This window comes from Panicum virgatum, chromosome 1N (genome assembly GCF_016808335.1).
Source record: "Panicum virgatum strain AP13 chromosome 1N, P.virgatum_v5, whole genome shotgun sequence".
In the NCBI taxonomy this organism is placed as follows: Eukaryota; Viridiplantae; Streptophyta; class Magnoliopsida; order Poales; family Poaceae; genus Panicum; species Panicum virgatum.
In genome coordinates this window covers 52,521,472-52,543,234 of record NC_053145.1, presented here as the reverse complement: position 1 = coordinate 52,543,234, position 21,763 = coordinate 52,521,472, and the positions used below count along the sequence as shown (strand labels likewise).

At 45.3% G+C, this 21,763-nt stretch overlaps 3 protein-coding genes across 3 annotated transcripts; 2 read left to right on the top strand and 1 right to left on the bottom strand.

The window, feature by feature from the left end:
• Positions 1–200: 200 nt before the first annotated feature.
• On the bottom strand, positions 201–3,110 carry LOC120656581 (mitochondrial intermembrane space import and assembly protein 40 homolog). Its single transcript, XM_039934721.1, has 4 exons — positions 2,816–3,110; positions 1,345–1,379; positions 1,119–1,244; positions 201–706 (listed from the first exon to the last, which is right to left on the bottom strand). The coding sequence occupies exons 1-4, from the start codon at positions 3,048–3,050 to the stop codon at positions 524–526; spliced, it is 579 nt and encodes a 192-aa protein (XP_039790655.1). The 5' UTR covers positions 3,051–3,110; the 3' UTR covers positions 201–523.
• Positions 3,111–5,041: 1,931 nt separating this feature from the next.
• LOC120656575 lies at positions 5,042–10,218 on the top strand. The gene is made up of 10 exons (XM_039934698.1): positions 5,042–5,473; positions 6,345–6,579; positions 6,776–6,862; positions 6,962–7,131; positions 7,482–7,624; positions 7,713–7,890; positions 7,994–8,591; positions 8,840–8,952; positions 9,031–9,274; positions 9,635–10,218. The coding sequence occupies exons 1-10, from the start codon at positions 5,274–5,276 to the stop codon at positions 9,860–9,862; spliced, it is 2,196 nt and encodes a 731-aa protein (XP_039790632.1). The 5' UTR covers positions 5,042–5,273; the 3' UTR covers positions 9,863–10,218.
• A 298-nt stretch (positions 10,219–10,516) lies between these two features.
• LOC120656577 (alcohol dehydrogenase-like 6) lies at positions 10,517–21,747 on the top strand. The gene is made up of 10 exons (XM_039934711.1): positions 10,517–10,705; positions 10,820–10,956; positions 11,129–11,175; positions 11,266–11,588; positions 11,728–11,810; positions 11,895–11,970; positions 12,044–12,105; positions 12,351–12,446; positions 12,581–12,742; positions 21,225–21,747. The coding sequence occupies exons 1-10, from the start codon at positions 10,654–10,656 to the stop codon at positions 21,339–21,341; spliced, it is 1,155 nt and encodes a 384-aa protein (XP_039790645.1). The 5' UTR covers positions 10,517–10,653; the 3' UTR covers positions 21,342–21,747.
• The last annotated feature ends 16 nt before the right edge of the window (positions 21,748–21,763 follow it).

The following is a 21,763-nucleotide window of genomic DNA, read 5'->3' as shown; positions in this document are numbered from 1 at the left end:
AGTGACTCTGTCGAGGACTGGGCCCTGGGCCTGAGGCCCAAAACTGGACCGATCCGTGGCAGTTCAGTTGATTGCCACATATTCTTCAGTACTTGCAGATTAATCCTATCCTACGACCAACAGTATATAAGTTCATGTAATGTAACAGCTTGTATCATTAGTGCAACCATTTGTAAATGCAACAACATGTAGCGTCGATGTGATAAAACCACAACCTTAGGAATCTGCTTGTTCAATAAAAGGTCCGTTGTCTCAAGGAGCAACATTTTCATCTGGTCTTCAGTTGATACAATCCATCAGCGTAATCTATAATTGCCAGACAATGATTCCGACGTAATACAATATGTCATTATATTTGACGCGTGTAATATTTTGGCTACGTCTGCTCCTATTTCTTTCCGTGTATGATACGAGATCACTTGCTCCGGTTTCCCTGAAACTGACCAAATTGGAGAACTGCAGAAGAACTGTGGCGAAAAGTATCTCAGACTATGGGAATGTCACTTCGCTTAGAGTACCCCTCTTATTTCGAACGACCTCGTGTCTTTGATTTTGGTTCTCTGGACCATGCTGGAGGCAGAACTTTGAGGTTAGACTTCTCAGCTTCATCATTTTCCTCTTCTTCTAGAATTTCCTTGATGAACGCCTCTTTGTTTTCTCCAATGCAGTTCTGTAAGGCAATGAAGGGGTCGACACAGTCTGATCCCTGCAGAGCAAGAACAAGCAAGTTGTTTCTATCAAGGAGAAATCTAGCAGAAATGAACAGCTACAACAAAGTGGATAGCCACCCACAATTTGGATACGAGAGTAAGCCTAGTAATAAAATTATGCAAGTTTTGAAGATGATGGAAGTAAAAATACAACAAGCTTCCCTTTTCCAGGAAAGTTAAATTAATATCACTACTCCAATAATCTTTTACATATGAGAATCAGCTTCAAAAGATTTTTCTAATGTACCATCAATCCATTGTAACTAGGATATCAGAACTTAAAACAACAAATTCTTTTGACAAGTATAGAAAACAAGCAGCTTACTAAAATGCAGAATTACTAGGATTTCATCTACGACTTTCACCCTGTGTAAGTCAGAAAGGTTTCTGAAATTTAAAATATTCAACCTTCTCTTCTTTGGTACTCTTGAGATAGCATGAAAATGCATCAATAAATTGGCTTCCACAAGGACCTCTTTTCAAGTCATCTAAACATGGACACTCCAGAGCTTTCTCCACTTTGACATCAATTGACTGCAAAGGCAATGAAACAATTTCAAATACAGTTTTGTCTCCATATTTTCTAAAGATGACCACGTGCACATCAACCTAAAATCAATATAAGAGTTCTTACCTCCTCATTGCTTTGTCCATCAAAAGCCAAAGCTTCTGCATTTAAAATATGAATTAGTGCTATGAATGCTATTGCACACTCCAAATGTCCAAGCCAAGTAAGATATTCTATACAGGTTCACAATTATGAAGGGATAACCTTGGCTGAGACATTGTCTGGGATAATGTTATTCCTTTATCTAAAAAGAATATGAAGGGATTTAGCAGTTTTCCATTACCCAAACTCGGATTTTGTTCATGGGTCCTGAACTCGAAATAAACTCAAACTACTGAGCAGAAAACTGACTGTTCTTCAGTGAACTACCTGCGGAACTCACTGAAAATTGTCTATAAGACAACTATGCTGAACAGAATAAACCATCTATCTATTTGTTTTATTGGTTCAGTAATAATGCGTAAATCCTGTTTTCAACTAGCACATAAAATTAACGGATAGTACGTTGCAGCTCATCCATAGAGCAAAACAACTCACATGAGAATAAGTATGAGCAGGGGTCAGTTAAATTAAGTGTTGAAGCATTCATGTAACTAGGCGTTCATGTGATTAGGCTAGTTAGATGACACGAATAAGTGTAAAGCTACATGTATCATGTATTCAAGTTTGATGACTGATAATGTGAATTTTTAATAAAACATCAGCAAACAATTATGTAGCAACAAATCGAAAAGCCGTGAGAGCTTTAGAAGGAGCTACCTAGGCAGCTCAGACAAATCTCATGTCGTAAGGCACAGTTCCATAGCCTTGTGGCCAAGGATTGCATTTTGGGATGGCTCAATGCAGTGCTACAATACCGTGATACCCATACTGCACTAAATCTCTATATCTAAATCTAGCAAGAAATGATTCTTTGGTCCGTCAATCGGAGTCCCAATCGGAATCCGGGTGCCCGAGTTAAGGGTCCAAAACCATTTAAAATTAGCGTTCGATGAGTAAAATAGAAAGATATTGAAATCCTCAACCAACACGTACTGCATTATCATAAAATGCATATAATGTATGATATACACATTTTTATATGCTAATCAGTATATTTGTAGTTATATTAAACTGGAGTTGTGAATGGGTGCCTAGCCGGATTGGTTAGGTGACCTCGGTAGCACTCTTCCAGTCCTAGATTTGACTTCCAGCTGAAGCGAATTTCAGACTGGGTTTAAAAAAATCCCCTCGCCCGCCGTCATGCCAAAACACGAAAGGAAGATCCCGGCCCGGACTCACACAGGTAACGGCGCCCCAGGTGGTGCATAAAGGTAGTGCAGGGTTCAAGGATTTTCTCGGACTGCGTGAATACTCGGTGGTTTCTTCCTCCGCAGGCCGAGTTTTTTTAAAACTGTAGTTATGAATGACGAATCTAGGAGAGACGCAATGCACCGGGCGTCTGATTCTTTGCATAGGAAACAAGTAAAAATAGTCGGGAGAGAAAAAGGATGATAAAGTGGGGAATCACAAGAAGTAGGAACAGAAATAGAATCACCTGCGGCCAAAGCCTCAATGCCGGGCGACGGAGGAGAGCGAGATGAAGGGGTTGGCCCGGCTGCCGCCGCCGGTGGCCCTTCTCCGCTGGCAGCACGGCTTCCGTCTTGGTCCATGCGGCAGGATAGGCGGTGAGGAGGCCGTACCGGTTGCGAAGGCGAAGGTGAACAGATGTCTGCCACTGCCAGCACCGGAGTAGCCGAGACGGGGGACGGGGGGGAGTCTTGATCTTGCATCGACCAGCGGCTGGGGGGCGTGGAGATTGGAGAACTTGGCGTTCGAGTTGACGAGTTGGAGACTTTGGGGGCGGCGGGTCGTCTGGGCTGGAAGAAAGTTGGACCTCGTTTCAGCGACCCACAAAAAAGTAGCATGCTCGTTCAGCTTTTTTTTTGTCTACCAGAATTCACCATCGGCCCAGATAAAGTGATGGGCTGCCTAATTCAGTTTTTTTCCTATTTCTTTCTCTTTTTCCCGTTATAGCTGTATAACTATTTTCATATTTAAGAAAGAATATATAAATATTTATTTTTCTGATGTTTGTTTTCTTTAGGATATTTTTATTTAATCTTTTAGTTAGCAAGTTTTACGCTAAACTATTTTATTTACTTCTTCGGTTTACTTCCTTTTGAATTTGGTCGCTCACATTGGGCCACCCTGACCAACAAGTTTTTTCTCAACTAAAGACGGACCTTACTTAGCTCTAGCTCGAGGGCCTCGAGATTTGGTGGAGGATGAAGGTGCAGCTGCGAATTCCTAAACATTAAGTGTAATTAGAGTTTATTGTCTCATGTAATTTTTTTGGAGGGATCCAATCAATAATAAAATCCAATAGAAAGTGGTACACTTCATTAGGATAAACTTAGGCAACTTTAAGCATCAAAATAAGCTGGCACTAAATGCAATAACTATTTTCCTTCCTTCCCCTTTCGAACTGCGCGTGGTCACATATTTCCTTGACTCCTTTGATCGTACACGTGGGACGCTGTCATGGATATGGATGATAAGCTTTATTGGTTGGGTTTTAAAATTTGCCCCACAAAATATGGGCAAGCTAAAATATGGACATGCCAAATTTATTTACCAAAATGTAAGCAAGAATAGTAATTAGTTGGGTGCCAAGATGTGGATAGCTAAAGTTGTTATCATCGATTGGTTTGATGCCAAAATACAAATACCTAAGAGGAGGTGTGGCACGAGCAGCCAAAATAAGGACGAGTTGAACAATGCCGATTTGTTAATAAATTTAAGCATTTGAATTCAATCAGACGAACATCAAAATTTATGAGCCTACCTATATTTTGGCACCGCATATTTTGAAATCAAACAATTAGGCTCGATGTTTGATGTGGACAACATTTTTTTTTTTGGCAATTATCGTTTTCACTAGCAGGTTTCGTACAAAATCGTCTTGTTTGGAACCATAGCCACACCCCTTTCTCTCCACTTCTTTTATGTGCTCGTGCATTTTCCATTCTTATTTCTTCATCCTGTCATGCCCAAAATATCAAGAGATCGAAAAGCGAAAGCATGTTATCAGTTAAGGCAGCTCCGTATAAAACATGGATCTGCTCCAGAAGAAATCATAGAGTGAAAAAGCAAATTTTTGAGGACACAATCCAGACAGTCAATAAAGCTGGCCTAGGGAATTTGGATGTACTCCAGACAGTCAATAAAGCTGGCCTAGGGAATTCGGAGTATTTAGTTATTTTCGTTTTATACACCAATAAGCTCGTGTTGCAATCATGTATCTAATGCGTAATGCCTGTATCTCTGCTACTCTCTCCATTCAATTTTGATAGTTATATATATCAAGAACTCAAATTGTTCAAAAATAATAGCTATATTTGCTATTGACATGAATTTGACAATAAATAACATTAGTAATGAGGAATTCCTAGTTAGAATATTGGAGAACCAAGAAAAAAAATATATGTTGTATTTATTAGATTGATAAGCACACTTGGTGACTTTAGACATTGTGCTATACTATGAAAATATACAAATTAAAACTGAATGGAGGGAGTATTTGTCAGCGGCAGCATCAAGAACAGCAACACGACTTTTATTATCTGTGGAAAGGCGTCCTAATCCAGCAGGATTGCAGGAAGAACAGCGTGCACGTTTAATTTAAAAAAAAAAACAGCGTGCACGGTGGTCGGTGGAAGCATCAGAAAAGCCAGGATCCGACTGGCCATCCATCCAAGCATCGACCGCACCTGCCGGCGGTTCAGCTTTCGTGCAGAGCCAGCCGAGGGCGGCGGAAGCCCGTGCTCGACACGAAGCCGCAAGCACGCGAAGTGCACCGTGCGTCTGTGCCGTTACGGCGCGGCGGAGCCGGGAACGCCGAGTTGCCTCTTGCGCTTGCAAGAGTAAACGAAGGCACGGACGCGAGGCTTCCAGTCCAAGCAAGCAAGGCCGCAAGCGGGGAGAGACCGGGAGAGCCGGCAGCAGCGGCCGGCATGGGGATCGTGGAGGCGTGGGTGCGGGAGAAGCCCATCCGCACCTTCCTCGCCCGCCTCGCCCAGCGCCGGGGGGCGGCGGCGGCCGCCTTCCTCGACTCCGCCACCGCCACCGCGGCCCTCGACGGCGAGGGGGGCGGCGAGGAGAGCATCCCGCAGCTCTCCGCCATCGCCAACTCCGTCGTCTCCCGCTGCTCGAGGTACGCGTTCGCGAGTCTGCTCCGCTATGGGCTGGGCATAGAAGTTTGATCTAAGCTACCACCCACCGATTGATTACCCAAGGCTACGCACGGACGATTATTGCGATCCTGATTGGGGTAGTTACCGCAAACCCGCAGGATCGCACTAGAACTACGCCCAAATGCAGGAGGTTGCTTTTGTCCCCAAACTTGAATTGGTACTTGAACTACATAGAACCCTTGTGGACGTTTTGCTCGTAATTTGATATATTGCTCCTCTGGCAAGGTTTATTCTTCTGGTGAATTGGCGAAAGGAATGGAGCACACAACATAGTTACACCAGTCATTTTGAATTAGCCCTTACAGCAATCTAATAAGAGTGACAGTATCTATTGCTGCACATGTGTATTTCACGCTTCAATTTCAATACTTTTGCTAGAGTTCACACTTAATTTCTAGATGGTGTACCCTCACTAAGTTTGGGCGTATTGTGAATGGGGGTAGCAAGCAACACGAAGTAGCCACAATTAAAAAGAGCGTACCCAGTGCCGTAGGCTTCCCGCACTGTGCGGGGTCTGGGGAAGGGTTGTTTTTAAGCCCCAAGCCTTACCCACACAAATGTGCAGAGGCTGGGGCTCGAACCCGGGACCTTCCGGTTACAGACGGTAGGCTCTACCGCTGCACCAGGCCCGCCCTTCTTTTAACAAACCAAATTATATGTTATGATGGATGTCGTAATTAACAGTAATATTTAAAACAACATGTGATCCTATGTCTCCTCAAACTCACATTTAACCATAATGTTGTTGTTGACAAGCTCTTTTTTCCACATCCTGTCAAATTGCTCAGTTATGAAGTGAAGTGCTTAGTTTCCTAACTTTAAAAATTTCAGGATTCTTGCTCTTTCAACTGAAAGCTTACAGCAAAGCTTTGAGACTGATTTCCCACATAATTGTAATGAGCCCAATACATATGCAAGAGAGCTTTTAGAGTATTGCTGCCACAAAGCTCTTCATGAAGTTACTACACGTCCAGACTATTTGGCTGATAAGAATCTTCGCCGCTTGATGTTTGATATGATGCTTGCATGGGAAACCCCAGGCTCTGAGGATGCATCAGTAGAAAATGTGAGAAATCTTCAAGGCTCCATTCTTCTGTTAGCAACCATTTTTCGGTGCCTTCTTCATCATATGGACACCTTTGAAAGCAAAATAGATTAATAAATCCGTGATTATGTCTTCATTTTCCTTAGATAGCTTTCACAGTGTTCTACTAGTTTACTTGATAAAATTTGTTATTCTCTCTTACTTTTGTGATGGTCAGGGTTCTATTGTGCGTGATTCCCTTGATATTGAAGATGTGGATGAGGGGTCAATTTTTTATGCAAATTCCACAAGATTGGCTGTTCAAGTTAGTTCTTTTTTGAATCCGCATCTCTCTCTTTTTTCTATACTCGCAAATATTTGTTCTGTGGCAATACAAATGACAATCTACTGGTGTTCATTTTAGGTTGATGACAAGAAGACTGTCGGGCTAAATGCTTTTGCACAAATAGCACCTTCATGCCCAATAATAGCTGACTTGGTCACTGTACACAATCTGTTTGATGCACTTACAAGTTCATCTGGAGGCCGATTGCACTTTCTCGTTTATGACAAGTATCTCAGGAGTCTAGAGAGGTAATGAATAAACTACTTAGATTGTTGAGATTTTAAGATGTCTTGCCTGTCTTTGGTTAATGCATGTATTGTGTTTATGTATATGCATCTGAAATCCTCACGATTGAAAATTGAAATGATGATTCCAGGTAAGAAACCTAGTTAACCCTCTTTGTGCCTGAAGTTGCGAAAGACATTTCATTGTTGTACTACTGTGCTTAGGTTCTGATGGTTGCACTTGGATCTCGAATTCAGGATATTTATTTGATAGAGCAAAAGAGGGGATTTAGGGGCTGTGGAACTTTAATAGTGCATGATGCTATGATTGATCCAATAAGAGGTACTAAGAGCATTAGCGATGTTATTTGTAGGGAACTGAGGTCCGTGAAAGGTATCATGCAATCTCCACTTGTTTCGAGTTTTCATCTTGATGCTGGAGAGTGTATATTAGCTATTGATGGAGACAAGCCTATTCATCCTGTACTGCAACATATCGGGATATCAGCATGGCCAGGTGAATTAATTAATTGCCATACAATTTCTCAATTGACAGGCACAGCTTCACTTTGGAAAGCCATTAATATTTTCATTCTTTTTGGCAGGAAAATTGGTCCTCACAACACATGCTCTTTATTTTCAGAGTATCAGAGTGGGTTATTGTGACAATATTGTTAAATATGACTTAGCTACGGATTCAAATCAAGTAATAAAGCGTGATTTGACTGGACCACTGGGTGTACGCCTCTTTGATAAAGCTGTGATGTACAAATCAAGCATTCTGTAAGTATTGAAAGGGCAAGGCATTCTCCAATACCCATTTTCTTGGACTCTGCAGTTATCATTGGGTGGGTTGCCTTCAAAACTAAAACACCTTATTTTACAGGACAGAACCAATTTATTTTGATTTCCCTGAATTTGGAGGCCCTTCACGAAGAGACTATTGGTTAGCAATCACCCGTGAAGTATTGCAGGTAAACAGATTTATCAGGAAGTTCAATCTTGGAGATGTTCAGAGAGCTGAAGCACTCTCAAAAGCTATCCTGGGCATCTTGAGATACTCTGCTGTCAAAGAAGCTTTTCATATTGCTCCTTCCCACTTCAAGACAACACTTACTTTTAGCTTGGCAGAAAAGCTTCCAAAAGGAGACATGGTCTTAGAATCGTTGTATAATAACTACTTCCAACTCTTGGACCCTTCACTGAGCCATTTAGCAACTGATTCTGCAGTTGATAAAATGTCAGAAAACCATTCTGTACCATTTTCCTTGTATGCTCTCTCTAGAATGGGTTTTCTTCTGCTGAAGAGAAAAGATGAAACTGAAAAGGAAATAAGCTTTTGTGCTGTTTGCTTTGGTGTAACAAAATCTCTAGAGGCTGCTCTGAAAGAGTCGATTTGTTACTCTGAGAGAATAGAGTCAGCTCGCGCTACAATAGACCAAGTAAAGGTGGAAGGCATTGATGCAAATCTTGCTCTCATGCAGGTGTGTATTATAAATTAGTTTAAATTTCTACCTGGCTCGGTCATCTTAATATTTGCCTTTTCGGCACATGCAATGGGAAGGAACTAAGCTTCTTTGTTGCCGTGGATTCAATCATAAAACATGTTGATTTGGATGAAATACTTTTATACTTCATCTTAGTTCTTTGATGGAATTCCTTTCTTTTTCACATTGCCAAGCCTGTTTGTCAAACCATGATTTGCATTCTGACAGATCACATTATATTGCAGGAGTTACTCTTCCCTTTCATTCAAGTAGGCAAGATTGTTTACTCTCTCAGTCAGTGGGAAGATCCTTTGAAATCACTTCTTTTCTTAGCTTTTATGTTGTATGTTATTCAAAGGTAATTTCATTGTGGTCTTCAGATCTTATCAAGTATGCTTATACACATTAATTTAACTTTTCACTTTTGGTTTCACAGGGGTCTTGTCAATTATGTCGTGCCCTTTGTTTTCTTAACTTTTGCTGCTGTCATGCTTTGGCATAAGTATATTGGAGGCAGAAAACTGTTGGAAGTGCTTGAAGTAAAACCTCCTCCAAGTAAAAATGCTGTTGAGCAAATCTTGACATTGCAGGAGGGTATATCCAAGTTAGAAGATTCTCTACAGGCTGTAAATATTGCTCTTCTGAAGTTCAGATCTGTCTTGTTTGCCTCTGTTCCTAAGGTTTGTCTTTGGATGCTTGTTGTTTGACATATTTGGCTTCCCATATCTTGGTAGGAACTCTCAGTAGTCAGTCCATTTTGGCACACACAGGCTAGCAAGCTCCTTGCACATCAATATATATACCTATCATAAACAATCTCCTGACATGCCTAACCCAATATTTGTTTTACAAGCTCAGACAACTTGGTGATGAATCATTGTTTAGAACTTTTCAAATATTTGGTTCTGAAACTCTAGCCCAACATGAATTGCCTTTGCAACATTACATATGATTTATTGCGCAGAATTATAAAACAATAGTCTTCTGTACAAGAGATTTCCATCTCGGCAAATGCTAATGTCTGTCTTTTGCCAATGCAGGCAACTGAAGTGGTTGCGGCGATACTTATTGCCGCAGCTATATTTCTTGTCGTCGTACCTTCCAGGCATCTGCTACTTATGGTAGCCCTGGAGTTGTACACGAGGGAGATGCCACTAAGGAAACAGAACACTGAGAAGTTCCGCAGGCGAATTAGAGAGTGGTGGGCTCGCGTTCCAGCTGCACCTGTGAAGATGATCAGACCTAACGAAACAAAGAAAAAGAGGTGACCACGGGCTCTCGAAAGGGAAAAGGAGTCCACAAAATTCCCGTTTCAACCTGACCAGCTAACCTATCCAGATTTTAATCCTGATTGCTCGGCGTTGTAGTCAAACAGCTACCGACTGACCCAGATAACCAACGTGTACAGAGGCATTGCCATGGACGTCCAACTGTAAAAAGCGGATCCCCTCCTTGATTGTAAGATATTGAGCCTGTTCGGCTGATCGGTTCTCGGCTTGTCTCGACTTGTTTTGGCTTATTTCCTCTCACATAATACTATTCATTCTACCAATTGAACACTATTCATCAGATCAGCCGAACAGCCTAGTTCCGTGAAGTTAGCATGATAAGGTTCTCGAGCTCTGATTCATTGGTTAACCTGCATTGAACAATTTGGACTGAGGTGGTTGATCATATCACTCAGCACTTCTGTCTTGTTTTAAAACCTATGACGGTTTACGACAAGCTATTTAGTTTTGCCATGCACGTTCGTGTATTTGAAAACAGAGGGAATAGTCACTAATCCAGTGAAATACTGGAATCTCTTTGTTCGAGCGCTCTGCCCCTGCTTCTGAAAAGGCATCAACACCTCTTCAAGTAATCAAGTTCATCTCTTTTTTTTAGTAGTAATCAAGTTCATATTTGTGCAGCGTTGGCGGTGGGTTCCAACAGTGGTAGGTAGGGGTAGTTCTGCCACCTAACCCTTCTCCAGAGCGGGCGCTACAGTCTTGGCCATCTGCCGTCTGCATACCAACCTCGCTCAGGAGAGGAGCCGCTCCCCCGCCGAGGATCTACCGGAATGGCCGCTGACGCTGCATTTTCGTCGCCTCCGGCCGCCATCACCTGCCGAGGTACGAGCCCACCCTGCCCGACTTCTCGCGGCGACTTGTTTTTCTGCCGAATTGCCCTTGCTCTGTATACCAGCTGCTTGTAGCGCGGCGTAAAAGTGTATGGCTTGCGCGCAGCGGCGGTGGCGTGGGGGCCGGGGCAGCCGCTGGTGATGGAGGAGGTGGAGGTGGCCCCGCCGGGGCCCCTGGAGATCCGCGTCAAGGTCGTCTCCACCTCCGTCTGCCGCAGCGACGTCAGCGCGTGGCAGTCCAAGGTACGCACCACGGCAGCAGCAGCAGCTTCTGTTGCGTTTGCTACGGGTGGATTGAAATGTCCGGTCTCTTAATTTCCCTTCCTCCGCTGGGAGCATGAGGAGACAAACGATCTCTGTGAATGTGGATGTGCTTTTCTCATTATCTGTTTTCTGTTTCGATTCCATTACGCAGGCGCAACCTGATCTGTTCCCCAGAATCTTTGGCCACGAGGCATCCGGGTGCGCTCCCTGATCTCCCTGACTCCCTCCATACTGCTGAGCCTTGCGAATTGCTTGTGAAACTGACATTTGAATACCAATGATCACTAGAGTGGTAGAGGGTGTGGGTGAAGAGGTGACCGAGTTCCAAGTGGGAGATCACGTGCTGACCGTCTTCATCGGGGAATGCAAGAGCTGCAAACACTGCATCTCGGGGAAGAGTAACATGTGCCAGAAGCTCGGTCTGGAGAGGAAGGGCGTCATGCACAGCGATCAGAAGACCCGCTTCTCTATCAAGGGGAAACCCGTGTACCACTACTGTGCAGTGTCAAGCTTCAGCGAGTACACCGTTGTTCATTCAGGATGTGCTGTGAAGGTCGGCCTGACAGTGCCAATGGACAGGGTGTGCCTGCTTAGCTGCGGTGTGTCTGCAGGTAAATCCTAAGGCTCAGAACTTCAGATGATCTGAGAGTAGCTGTGTTTGATTTTTCTGGTTGGAGGGATTGGTGCCTTAGGTACCTCGAATCGTTTCACATATTTATCTGATCATCCCCTCATTGTTCTGTTCTCTAGGACTCGGCGCAGCTTGGAATGTTGCAGATGTATCCGAGGGCTCAAGCGTAGTTATTTTCGGTCTTGGAACTGTAGGACTTTCTGTGAGTATCCACATAAGCTTCCATTATAAGTTCATTAGCATACGTCAAGAACTGGAGTTACAAGACCTACGTTTGCTGGGTTAGGTTGCTCAAGCTGCTAAGCTTCGGGGGGCATCCAAGATCATAGGAGTTGATACTAATCCTGAGAAGCAGGAAAAGGGTATGTTGCACTGTCAAGTTATACACTTCTCCTATGAGCACTCCTCCTGCTACTTATTTCATTCATGGTACAGGGAAAGCTTTTGGTGTCACAGATTTTATTAACCCGAATGAACTGAGCGAGCCTGTTCAGCAGGTATTTTACAGCACACAATTGGGCACCTGCTCATCACTCTCCATTTGGGATTATGCCATTCTTCTTGACTGCTTACATGAACAAAATGCTGAGTTATCATTCAGACTCAAGACAGGGCAATGTTTTCAAAGCTAAAGTTTTCAAATGCACAATCTAAAAGCGATGTGCTTCACGAATCATGTGCCATTTAGGCTGAAGCTTATGCAAAATAATGATTTAAGTATAATGTTCTTTCATGTTTGCAGGTAATCAAAAGAATGACTGATGGAGGGGCAGATTACTCCTTTGAATGTGTGGGTGATACCGGCGTAGTTTCCACTGCGCTTCAATCATGTTCTGATGTAATTTCCCTTCTCACATTTCTTTGCATACATATCACAGTTCACTTATATTTCTCTTCTCACATTTGTTTGCATACATATCACAGTTCACATATTCTATTCCCGTCTATTCATATGCATTTCCCACTTGCCAGGGTTGGGGAGTAACCGTAACTCTTGGTGTACCAAAAGCAAAGCCAGAGGTGTCTGCTCATTATGCATTTCTTCTCTCTGGAAGGACACTGAAGGGATCTTTGTTTGGAGGATGGAGACCTAAATCTGACCTACCTTCATTGGTAGATAAGTATGCAGACAAGGTACTTATGAAAACTATTGAGTTGCATGCACCAACCAGTTCAACCCAAAAGCTTATATTCCAACACTCCCCCTCACGTGGAGGCTTCCTCAGGCCTCAGACGTGGAATAGGAGCGAGCAACAATTATTTTATTTAATTGCGCTAACCAGGATTCGAACTCGAGACCTCTGGCTTTGATACCATATTGAGTTGTATGCACCAACCAGTTCAACCCAAAAGCTTAAGCTGATGGGGAGAGGTAGGCAATTCACTTATATTCCAACAAAAACTTCTCAAGAAACTACTTTTTTTTTTTTTTTTTTTGAACGGACGGCAAGAGTTTTGCCGAATTTTTATTAGAAGATGAGAGCAAAGAGAGAGCAAAGAGCCCCCTCAAACAAAACAAAAACCCCCAGGAAAGCAACTCACTGCAACAAAGGAAAAAAAAAAATAAAGAAACCGTGGGGGGTTAACAACCAAACAAACAAATCAACTAATAGGGGCGCCGGGGGCAACAACTAAGAAAAATCTAAACTAAACTAAACTGAACTGCTGGAAATCTTCTTTTGTTAGGAGGGCCACTTCCTCTTCTGACTTTGATACTTGATTGAAGGTTCTTCTGTTGCGTTCTTTCCAAATATTCCACCAAAAATAAATGATAATGCCATCGACGAAAGGTTTGTTATGCTTGTCAAAACCAGCTCTGCATTTTTTCCACCACCCCTTCAGAGTGGTCGTAACCGTGGTTGGTGGTAGACTCCCAACTTGTAGCCAACTTATGAGTCTATCCCAGCTCGCTCTCGTGAAACTGCAATCTTTGCATAAGTGTGTCGGCGTTTCTGGTTCACTATTACATAGCTTGCATAGCGTGTCTTGTGGCCAGCCCCTTTTCGCCAAATTGTCTGCTGTCAAAATCTTTTTTTGGAGTAGGAGCCAAGCGAAAAAACGGCATTTTGGTTCGGTTTTGGCCTTCCAAATTGGGTGGAACAATGACGTTCTGGTGCGGCCAATGAACTGAATACGATATGCACTTTTTGTTGTGTATTCTCCATTAGGTGTCCATCGCCAAGTAATCTCATCATCTGCATTGGTGTCTCTTGCTTGCAGCTGAATCACCTCCCACAACTCTGCGTATTCTCTGATTTCCACTCCCGTCGTCAATGGGCGGACTAGGTCTATCCAGTGATTTCCATGCAGCGCCTTTTGTACCGAAATATTTTTTCTTCTTGATTTTTGAAATAGATGTGGTGCTAAATTCTTTGGTGATGAACCATTCAACCAACTCGAATGCCAGAAAAGTGCTTTGTTACCCTTGCCCACTTTGACAATCGTGGAGGTATGGAACAAATCTTTGTCTGTTTTGTCACAAGGGGTCGCTAGTCCTGTCCATGGCCGTTCTTCGTTTTTCCATTGGAACCAAAGCCATCTAAGTCTGAGTGCCCTTGCTAGCCGATCAAGGTCGAGTATCCCAAGTCCCCCCAAGTCTTTTGGTGTGCACACTGAAGGCCATCTCACTAGGCAATGACCTCCGTTCACTTTCTCTGGTTCATCTCCTCTCCAAAGGAAACTTCTTCTCATCCGATCGATTTGTTTGATCAACCATTTTTGGGTTGGGAACACTGTTAGATGATAGATTGGCTGCGATGTAAGCACGCTTTTGACTAGCGTTTCTCTTCCTGCCGTTGATAACATTTTCCCTTTCCACCCTGGTAATCTCTTCCCAATCTTGTCAAGGAGCGGCTGCACATCTACCCTCCGGAGCTTGCGAGTGTGTAGTGGTAAGCCCAGATATTTGCCGGGGAATGAGGAAACTTTCCCTGGGAAATCTATCAAAGTGTTGGATATCATGTCCTCGGTGCATCGAATCGGAAATATTTCTGTTTTGTTCATGTTGACCTTTAGTCCCGAACATCTCGCAAAGACTTGTAACAGTTGGCCAATGCGACTCAATTCTTCATGGTCCGGGTTTGCAAAGAGGGCTGCATCATCTGCATATAGGGAACATCTTAATTTTGCCGCCTTTGGGAGGACCTGGTGAATTATGTTTCTTTGGGCTGCTAGCTCTATTATTTTTTGAAGGGGGTCAATGGCTAGGATAAAGAGTAGTGGTGACAGTGGATCGCCTTGGCGTACTCCACGAGCGTGTTTGAATTTTTTCCCGGGTATCCCATTGAGCAATACTTTTGAAGATGAAGTTGCAAGTAGTGTGGTGATCCAGTCCCTCCATTTTTGGCCAAAACCCAATGCCCTCATCACTTCGAGAAGGAAAACCCAGCTCAAAGAATCAAATGCTTTGGAGATGTCCAATTTTATAAAGAGGGCCGGTCGCCCTGATTTATGTAAAGCCTTGATCACACTTTGTACGTAAACAAAGTTGTCATGTATACAACGTTTTTTGATAAAAGCATTTTGGCTTCCAGAAACCAGCTCATTCATCCGTGGAGCCAATCGGTCGGCCAATAATTTGGTGATTATTTTTGCGAAGCTGTTGATGAGGCTGATCGGGCGAAAGTCCGATAGATTAGTTGCTCCTTCTTTTTTCGGAAGAAGGACGATGTTCGCTTCATTAATCAACTCGATTCTTCGTGTTCTCAGGGAGTGGAAAGCTTGTAATGCTGCAATTAGATCATGTTCAATGATTGACCAACATTTTTTGTAGAACAAGCCAATAAAACCATCAGGCCCTGGCGATTTTTCAGAAGGTAATTGCATGATTACTTGCTTAATCTCACTTTCGTCAAAAGGATCCTCTAGTTCGTGTAGGTCGTGGGGGTGGTATCCCAAGTGCTCCCAGTTTAGACCAAGTGAACGCTCTTGTGTCTGTCCAATTAAGTTGACAAAATGTTCATAAATTGCCTCTTCTTTTTGTTGGTGGTTGGTGGAAATACCATTCCTGGTATTTAGTGACGGAATGTGCAGTCTCCTTTTTCTGTTATTGGCGTGTAGCATGAACAGCCGTGTGCAAGCATCCCCTTTACGGATCCATGTGAGGCGGGAGTGTTGCCTTGCCCGTGAACGCTGTATTGCAGCTAGGCCATCAGCTTTAGTTTTCAAAAAACGGCGAAACTCCAGTTCTTCAGGAGTGAGCGTTCTTTGTTCCTGTGCTGTGTCGAGGAAAAGCAGGACCTCATTGGCTATGGTTAATCTTAGTGCTAGGTTGCCAAGGTTTTGTCTCTTCCATAGTTTAAGAGCCTTTGCTGCTCTGGTGAGTTTCACGTGGAATCGTAGTATGGCGTCCTGTGTGTTCACCGGATGGCTCCACACCTCTTGAATGGTTTCCATAAAACCCGGCATTGTTACCCAAAACGACTCAAAACGGAAGCCCCTGTAATGTTGCCTGGTGACGTCCCCTACTAACAATAACGGGCAGTGGTCTGATCCCATGGTGGGAAGCGCGTGTAGGTCGAGGTTTGGGAAGATGGTGAGCCACTCGGGTGTACCAAAGAATCGGTCTATCCTTGTAAAAGTTGGGTTATCTTGTTCATTACTCCAAGTGAAGCGCCTTCCTCGTAGATCAATTTCCATGAGTTGATTTTCATCTAGCACTTGCTTGAATTTGTTCATCATGCGTCTGTCTATCCTGTCATTACTTTTGTCTTCTGCCTTGTAGATGAGATTGAAATCTCCAATTATAAGCCACCTCTCGAGCACTTGGTCTTTTAAGCTTTTAAGTTCATCTAGGAACAAAAGTTTGTCCTGAATGTTTTGCGGCCCATACACCCCTGTTAGTGTCCAAGATATATCATCAGCTTTCATGGTAATGGTGGCGGACACTGTGTGATCAGTGTTGTGCGTGGCCTGTAGACTAAAATGCTTGTCTGTCGCTGCCATGAGAATCCCTCCTCTAGTACCATCTGCTGGCAGTGTCACGTAATTAGTCGCAAAATCATGGCCGAGGGTTTCCGATACAAGTCGTGCCGTCCATTGGGCAATTTTAGTTTCTTGAAGGCAAACAATGGTTGCACCTGACGTTTGGACCGTATTGCGAACACTCGCTCTCCGTGCCGCTGCATTGAGCCCGCGGACATTCCAACTCAGCATATTACAATCCTTCTGTGACATAAATAAAGGGACAACAACTTGCACTAGAAGAGAGAAAAAATGTTGAAACTGCTGACTGGAGCTTCCTTGCTGGGCGCTAGGGCCAGGTACAAAGCTAGGGAAACGATGTGCATCTGGTTCGGCGTACTTCGTGAGCGTCCATGCCGGGCACAAGCACAACTTGGCCGGAGCATAGCTGAAGTCGCAAGGCCAAATTGCCGGCCTAATAATTAGTACAAATTCTAAGAAGTTCTGAAAAGTCTGGCATAACATGGAGAAAAAGAGAGACAACTTCGATAACTGATGGGGAAAGGCCATCGCTGTCCTTTAGACTTCGTGCGCCCCCAGTGTTGTTTCCGGCGCCGGAAGGACCCTGCTTTTCTTCTTGTTCTTGGGCTGGTTCCCCTTTTCCACCAAAGTCTTGATAGCTTCCATCTTTACACTCGTCAGGGGCTGTGGGAGATGCTGCGCAAGTTTATTGAAATCAGTGTTAGAGTTAGCTTGTTCCTTCACGCCAGGGGATAATTCCCCCAACTTGTTGATCAATACTTTCTGTGCTAATTGGACACTATCCTTTCCTGGGTGTAGCTTTGCTTTGTTGGCTAAACGACTACTCTTCCGCTGTGTTGTTTGTGGCTCTGCAAATGTTTCAGGCTGAGGTATAGGGTTGGTTGCTGGTGGGCTATTCAGAATTGGTGCTGGGGGTGTGCAAGAAATGAAGTCGATAAAGGAGGCTAAATCATCAATTGTGTCTTGTTCAGCTAACCCCGGTTGGTGAACAGGCTCATTTGCACTAAGCTGGTTTATCGTTTGTTGGCCATTGATGGGTTGGTTCTGTTCCATATCATTCAAACCCTCTGTGTCTAAGTTGAGTGGGGATTGTTCAACTGGGAAGTGTTCAATGCTTGGTTCCTGTTCAGTAGGCTCGTAAGCATCTGTTTGCTGGGCTGTTTCGACAAGGCGGTGTGCAGAAACTGATGAGGGCTGAGTATTAGAGTTATCAGAATTTTGTCCGGGTGCTGTTGTTGTGTGCTCTAGCTCCTGCTCACCATTCTCCAAGACGGCTGTATGTGGTAAGGGACTAGAAGGGAATGCACGCATGTAGCTAACCTGCAGTGTCTCCGTGCAGCCAAGCTGCAGGCCCTCCTCCGCAGAATCGCTATGGTGCGTTGGTGAGGCGATTGGAGCCCAACCTGGAGCCGAAACCAGCAGGTTTCTTATGCGTTCCTCCTTGGATAGTTGACCTGAATAGCATGGAGGAATGAACAACTCTTCTCTCATGGGATCGAACCAGTCCTCCCAATTGGATGGTGTGGTTGATGCAATAACAACTTGGTTGAGGGAAAAATCAGTCTCATGTGAGTACTCACCCAAAACCTGGAACAGTGGGTTGGCGAAGGTGACTTTCTTGGCAGAGTTGATCTTCTTGCGCCAAGTGAGCTGACTTCCCCCGGGTGCCACCGGCCTGCTGCGGTGCCCATGATTGCCTCCCCGATAGCGGGAGGAGCTATAGCAGTCTTCCACCACCCCACGGCAGCGGGTCATCCTTCCCCACGATGACTGGCTCCTGTGCCGACGCCTTCCGCGGTTGAAGTTGTCGTCGTGGTCGTCTCTATCGCGGCGAGGGTGGTACTCGCGCCCGGCGTAGTTGTCGTGCTGCTGGTTGGAGCGTCTCTCGCCAAGGTAGTCCGGCATGCCATAGTTCCACAGGAACTCGCGACGAGGCTTTCTGTTGTGCCCGTCACCACCACCTCTACCACCAAAGAAGGAGAGGTCCTCCACCACATCTAGATGGAGGTGTAGCTTGTAGTCGTAGGCGCCCTTGTAGCCTCGGGGAGGGTCGTGGTAGAGCTCAACGTCGCCGCCATGTGCAAGCTCCCTGTCAGGGTCAGTGAGGGTGAGAAGAACAATTTTGGGGATCTTACTGGGGTTTGCAGACCATGCCCACAGATCGTAAGTTCTTGTGCGGTCTTGGCGGAGGGACTGTCTCTCGACGTAGTGGATGGCACAGTGCTGCCCGATGATTTTTGCTGCAACCTCCTCCGACCAGGCATGAGCCGGCAGCCCCTCAATGCGCAGCCGCACCCGGAACTCAAGCTGCTTCTCCACGGCGTGGCGGCGTTCAGTCCAGGGCTCGAAGTTGAAGGTTCGACCCCTGCTCCGGACGCCAAGGTGGTTCACGGCTCGCTGAAAGGCCTGACTGTCGGTGAAGAAGACCAGGTACTGCTCGGGGTAGTGTTTGACAACCTTGATCTCGTGGCGGCTGATGCGAAGTTGTTCGTCGAGGGCGTCGGCGACGTGGTGTGGCTCTGAATCGTGGCTGTTGCTGCTGAGCCAACAGACCGCCGCCTTGCCGATGATGGACTCCCTCTTGCGCTTGATGGCGCCGGTCGCGGAGATCGCGCAGACAGCCTGGTCGGGGCGTGCAAGCGGGTCGCCGGGGTAGGTCGCCATGGTCGCCGTCTCGCCTTTGGCTGCCTGGAGGTAGGAACGGCCGGCCGTGAGAGCTGCTGAACCAGTGGTATTAGTTCTGGGAGGTGGTGTGCCGGTGGTGGTGGCTCTGGGATAAAATGTCGTGGGTTGCTGTTGTTGCTCGCCAGCGGGCTTCATAAATTTGCTGCTCCAGGATGGACAGGCTTGAGCCTTGTGCCCCGATTTCAAACACTTCCAGCATTTAGTGATGTATCGGCATTCAGACACCTTGTGCTGTGTTGAGAGACAATTATGACATTTTCCTTTAATATGTGCTAGATATCGTTTCTTTCTCTGTTCGTCTTCCTCTGATCGGTGGCTTTGCTGCCCCCTCCTTGAATGCGTCTCCAATTTGCGCCACCAGTATGTAGGTTTCACCACTTGGTAGCCTTGCTCATCAATTTGCTCAGACCGTCGCAAGTTATCTTGCCGTCTTCCAGGGGGAGAGACCTGACGAGGAGGTCGCCGCTCGCCGCCCCATGGCCTGGAGCCGACCCGAGAGCTCTCGTCCAGCAGTAACTCCCTATGCTCCGCTGTGTCTCTTTCCTCTCTCTGCCTGAAAGAAGAAGACTGCTGGCGCTGCAGTGTAGTCGATTCAATGCTCTTTCCTTTCTCCGCGGCAGTGAATCTGCTCCTCTCTTCCTCCATAACTCTGATGGTTCGGTTTGGGGGGGACTTGAAGGCGCCCCTTGCTGGTGTATCTTGTGTGATCTCCGGGTAGTTGAATCTTTGAATGAGGTCCAAAAGCAGAGGGTCGTCGCCGTGCTGATTCCCAAGCTCTGTGTCGCGTCGCTTGGACTTGATTTCTTCCTGCAGCTGGATTTCCTTTGCAAGATCCGGGAGGACGAAGGCTGTCTCTGATCTGACCTGCGGTCCTCTGGCTGCTGACCGCCGTGCCTCCATTGCATCCCGGCCTTCGGATCCCAGACTCTCTGAGCGCCCATGCTCCAACTCGATCTCCCTCGCCGCTGAGACCTGACGAGGAGGTCGTCGCTCGCCGCCCCATGGCCTGGAGCCGGCCCGAGAGCTCTCGTCCAGCAGTAACTCTCTAAGCTCCGCCGTGTCTCTTTCCTCTCTGTGCCTGAAAGAAGAAGACTGCTGGTGCTGCGGTGTAGTCGATTCAATGCTCTTTCCTTTCTCCGCGGTGGTGAATCTTCTCCTCTCTTCCTCCATAACTCTGATGGTTCTGCTTGGGGGGGACTTGAATGCGCCCCTTGCTGGTGTATCTTGTGTGATCTCCGGGTAGTTGAATCTTTGAATGAGGTCCAAAAGCAGAGGGTCGTCGCTGTGTTGATTCCCAAGCTCTGTGTCGCGTCGCTTGGACTTGTTTTCTTCCTGCAGCTGGATTTCCTTTGCAAGATCCGGGAGGACGAAGGCTGTCTCTGATCTGACCTGCGGTCCTCTGGCTGCTGACCGCCGTGCCTCCATTGCATCCCGGCTATCGGATCCCAGACTCTCTGAGCGCCCATGCTCCAACTCGATCTCCCTCGTCGCTGGTCCATTTGGGATGGGGGAGCCAAGGTCTTGAAGCCCTTCCTCATGCGCTTCTGGATCTGGTGGGGGATGGGTGGGGTTTGAGCTGTTAGCGGTGGATCTTGAGGGTGGGTGGCTGTCGCCATGGGCGTCGCCTCCCGCGGGGGGAGGAGCATTTCGAACATAACTTCTTTGAAAACTCTCCCCGATAGAAACTACTTTTTAAAAAGGAGAAAAATAATGATAGTAATACCGCCACTTGTTCAGAGTGATGTGAGGTGGAGAGGCAAGCGGAAAAATTATATTCAATATACATGTTGAAATAATGGGTCGTCCTTGTGCACACAACTGATTCAAGAAAAGTAGAAAACTATCCATTGCTGTGACACTTGGGATAGAATGCCAGAAAATAATTTACTCTTTTTATTTCATCTTTGTATGGGTTGGATGCTTTTAGCTGAAAAATGATTTAGGAAGCATAAGCCTGTATTGACTATTATATCTCATCACTTATCAGGAAATCCAAGTTGATGGCCTAGTCACGCATGATATACCATTCGGTGACATCAACCATGCACTTGAACTGATGCTAGAAAACAAGTGCCTGCGGTGTGTGATTCACATGTCACAGTGACAGCCTGATAAGGTTGAACAACTGCTGCATATCTGCTATTTTCCCCTTGATCACCTTTGTGGCTCAATTATCCATAGCACATCACAGCTCACTCTTTTTGGCCTTTTTTGCTTATCGTAAATTGTGGTGTTGTAAATCCAAGTACAGCACTCTCAAGAGAATCACAATGATCTTCATTCTCAGAAATTGTCCTGTAACCTGTCTTACTGAGATGGAACCTGTAATAGCTGTAATGTTTTCATGTAACATGTATAAGCCATCAAGCCAATATTGTTCCTCTATTTGAGCTTGTTTTGATGATTTGAGATTTGAAGGATCCTTAAATCTGTAACATTGTGTAAGATTGAATGATAACAAAATCGGAGTGAAATTAATCGCTGATATGACAGATTACTTGATTTTGAAATACTCAGCATTCATAT

What these genes read in the sequence shown, in the direction of transcription:
- LOC120656581 (XM_039934721.1), bottom strand. Translation starts at nt 3,050, where the DNA reads ATGCAAGATCAAGACTCCCCCCCGTCCCCCGTCTCGGCTACTCCGGTG. An exon ending in ATGGACAAAGCAATGAGGAG is followed by an intron (nt 1,245 to 1,344) that starts GTAAGAACTCTT and finishes TTGCCTTTGCAG; the next exon opens with TCAATTGATGTCAAAGTGGA. An exon ending in AGAGTACCAAAGAAGAGAAG is followed by an intron (nt 707 to 1,118) that starts GTTGAATATTTT and finishes CTTGCTCTGCAG; the next exon opens with GGATCAGACTGTGTCGACCC.
- LOC120656575 (XM_039934698.1), top strand. Translation starts at nt 5,274, where the DNA reads ATGGGGATCGTGGAGGCGTGGGTGCGGGAGAAGCCCATCCGCACCTTC. An exon ending in CCACAAGATTGGCTGTTCAA is followed by an intron (nt 6,863 to 6,961) that starts GTTAGTTCTTTT and finishes TGTTCATTTTAG; the next exon opens with GTTGATGACAAGAAGACTGT. An exon ending in TATCTCAGGAGTCTAGAGAG is followed by an intron (nt 7,132 to 7,481) that starts GTAATGAATAAA and finishes TGTTATTTGTAG; the next exon opens with GGAACTGAGGTCCGTGAAAG.
- LOC120656577 (XM_039934711.1), top strand. Translation starts at nt 10,654, where the DNA reads ATGGCCGCTGACGCTGCATTTTCGTCGCCTCCGGCCGCCATCACCTGC. An exon ending in TTTGGCCACGAGGCATCCGG is followed by an intron (nt 11,176 to 11,265) that starts GTGCGCTCCCTG and finishes AATGATCACTAG; the next exon opens with AGTGGTAGAGGGTGTGGGTG. An exon ending in TAGATAAGTATGCAGACAAG is followed by an intron (nt 12,743 to 21,224) that starts GTACTTATGAAA and finishes ATCACTTATCAG; the next exon opens with GAAATCCAAGTTGATGGCCT.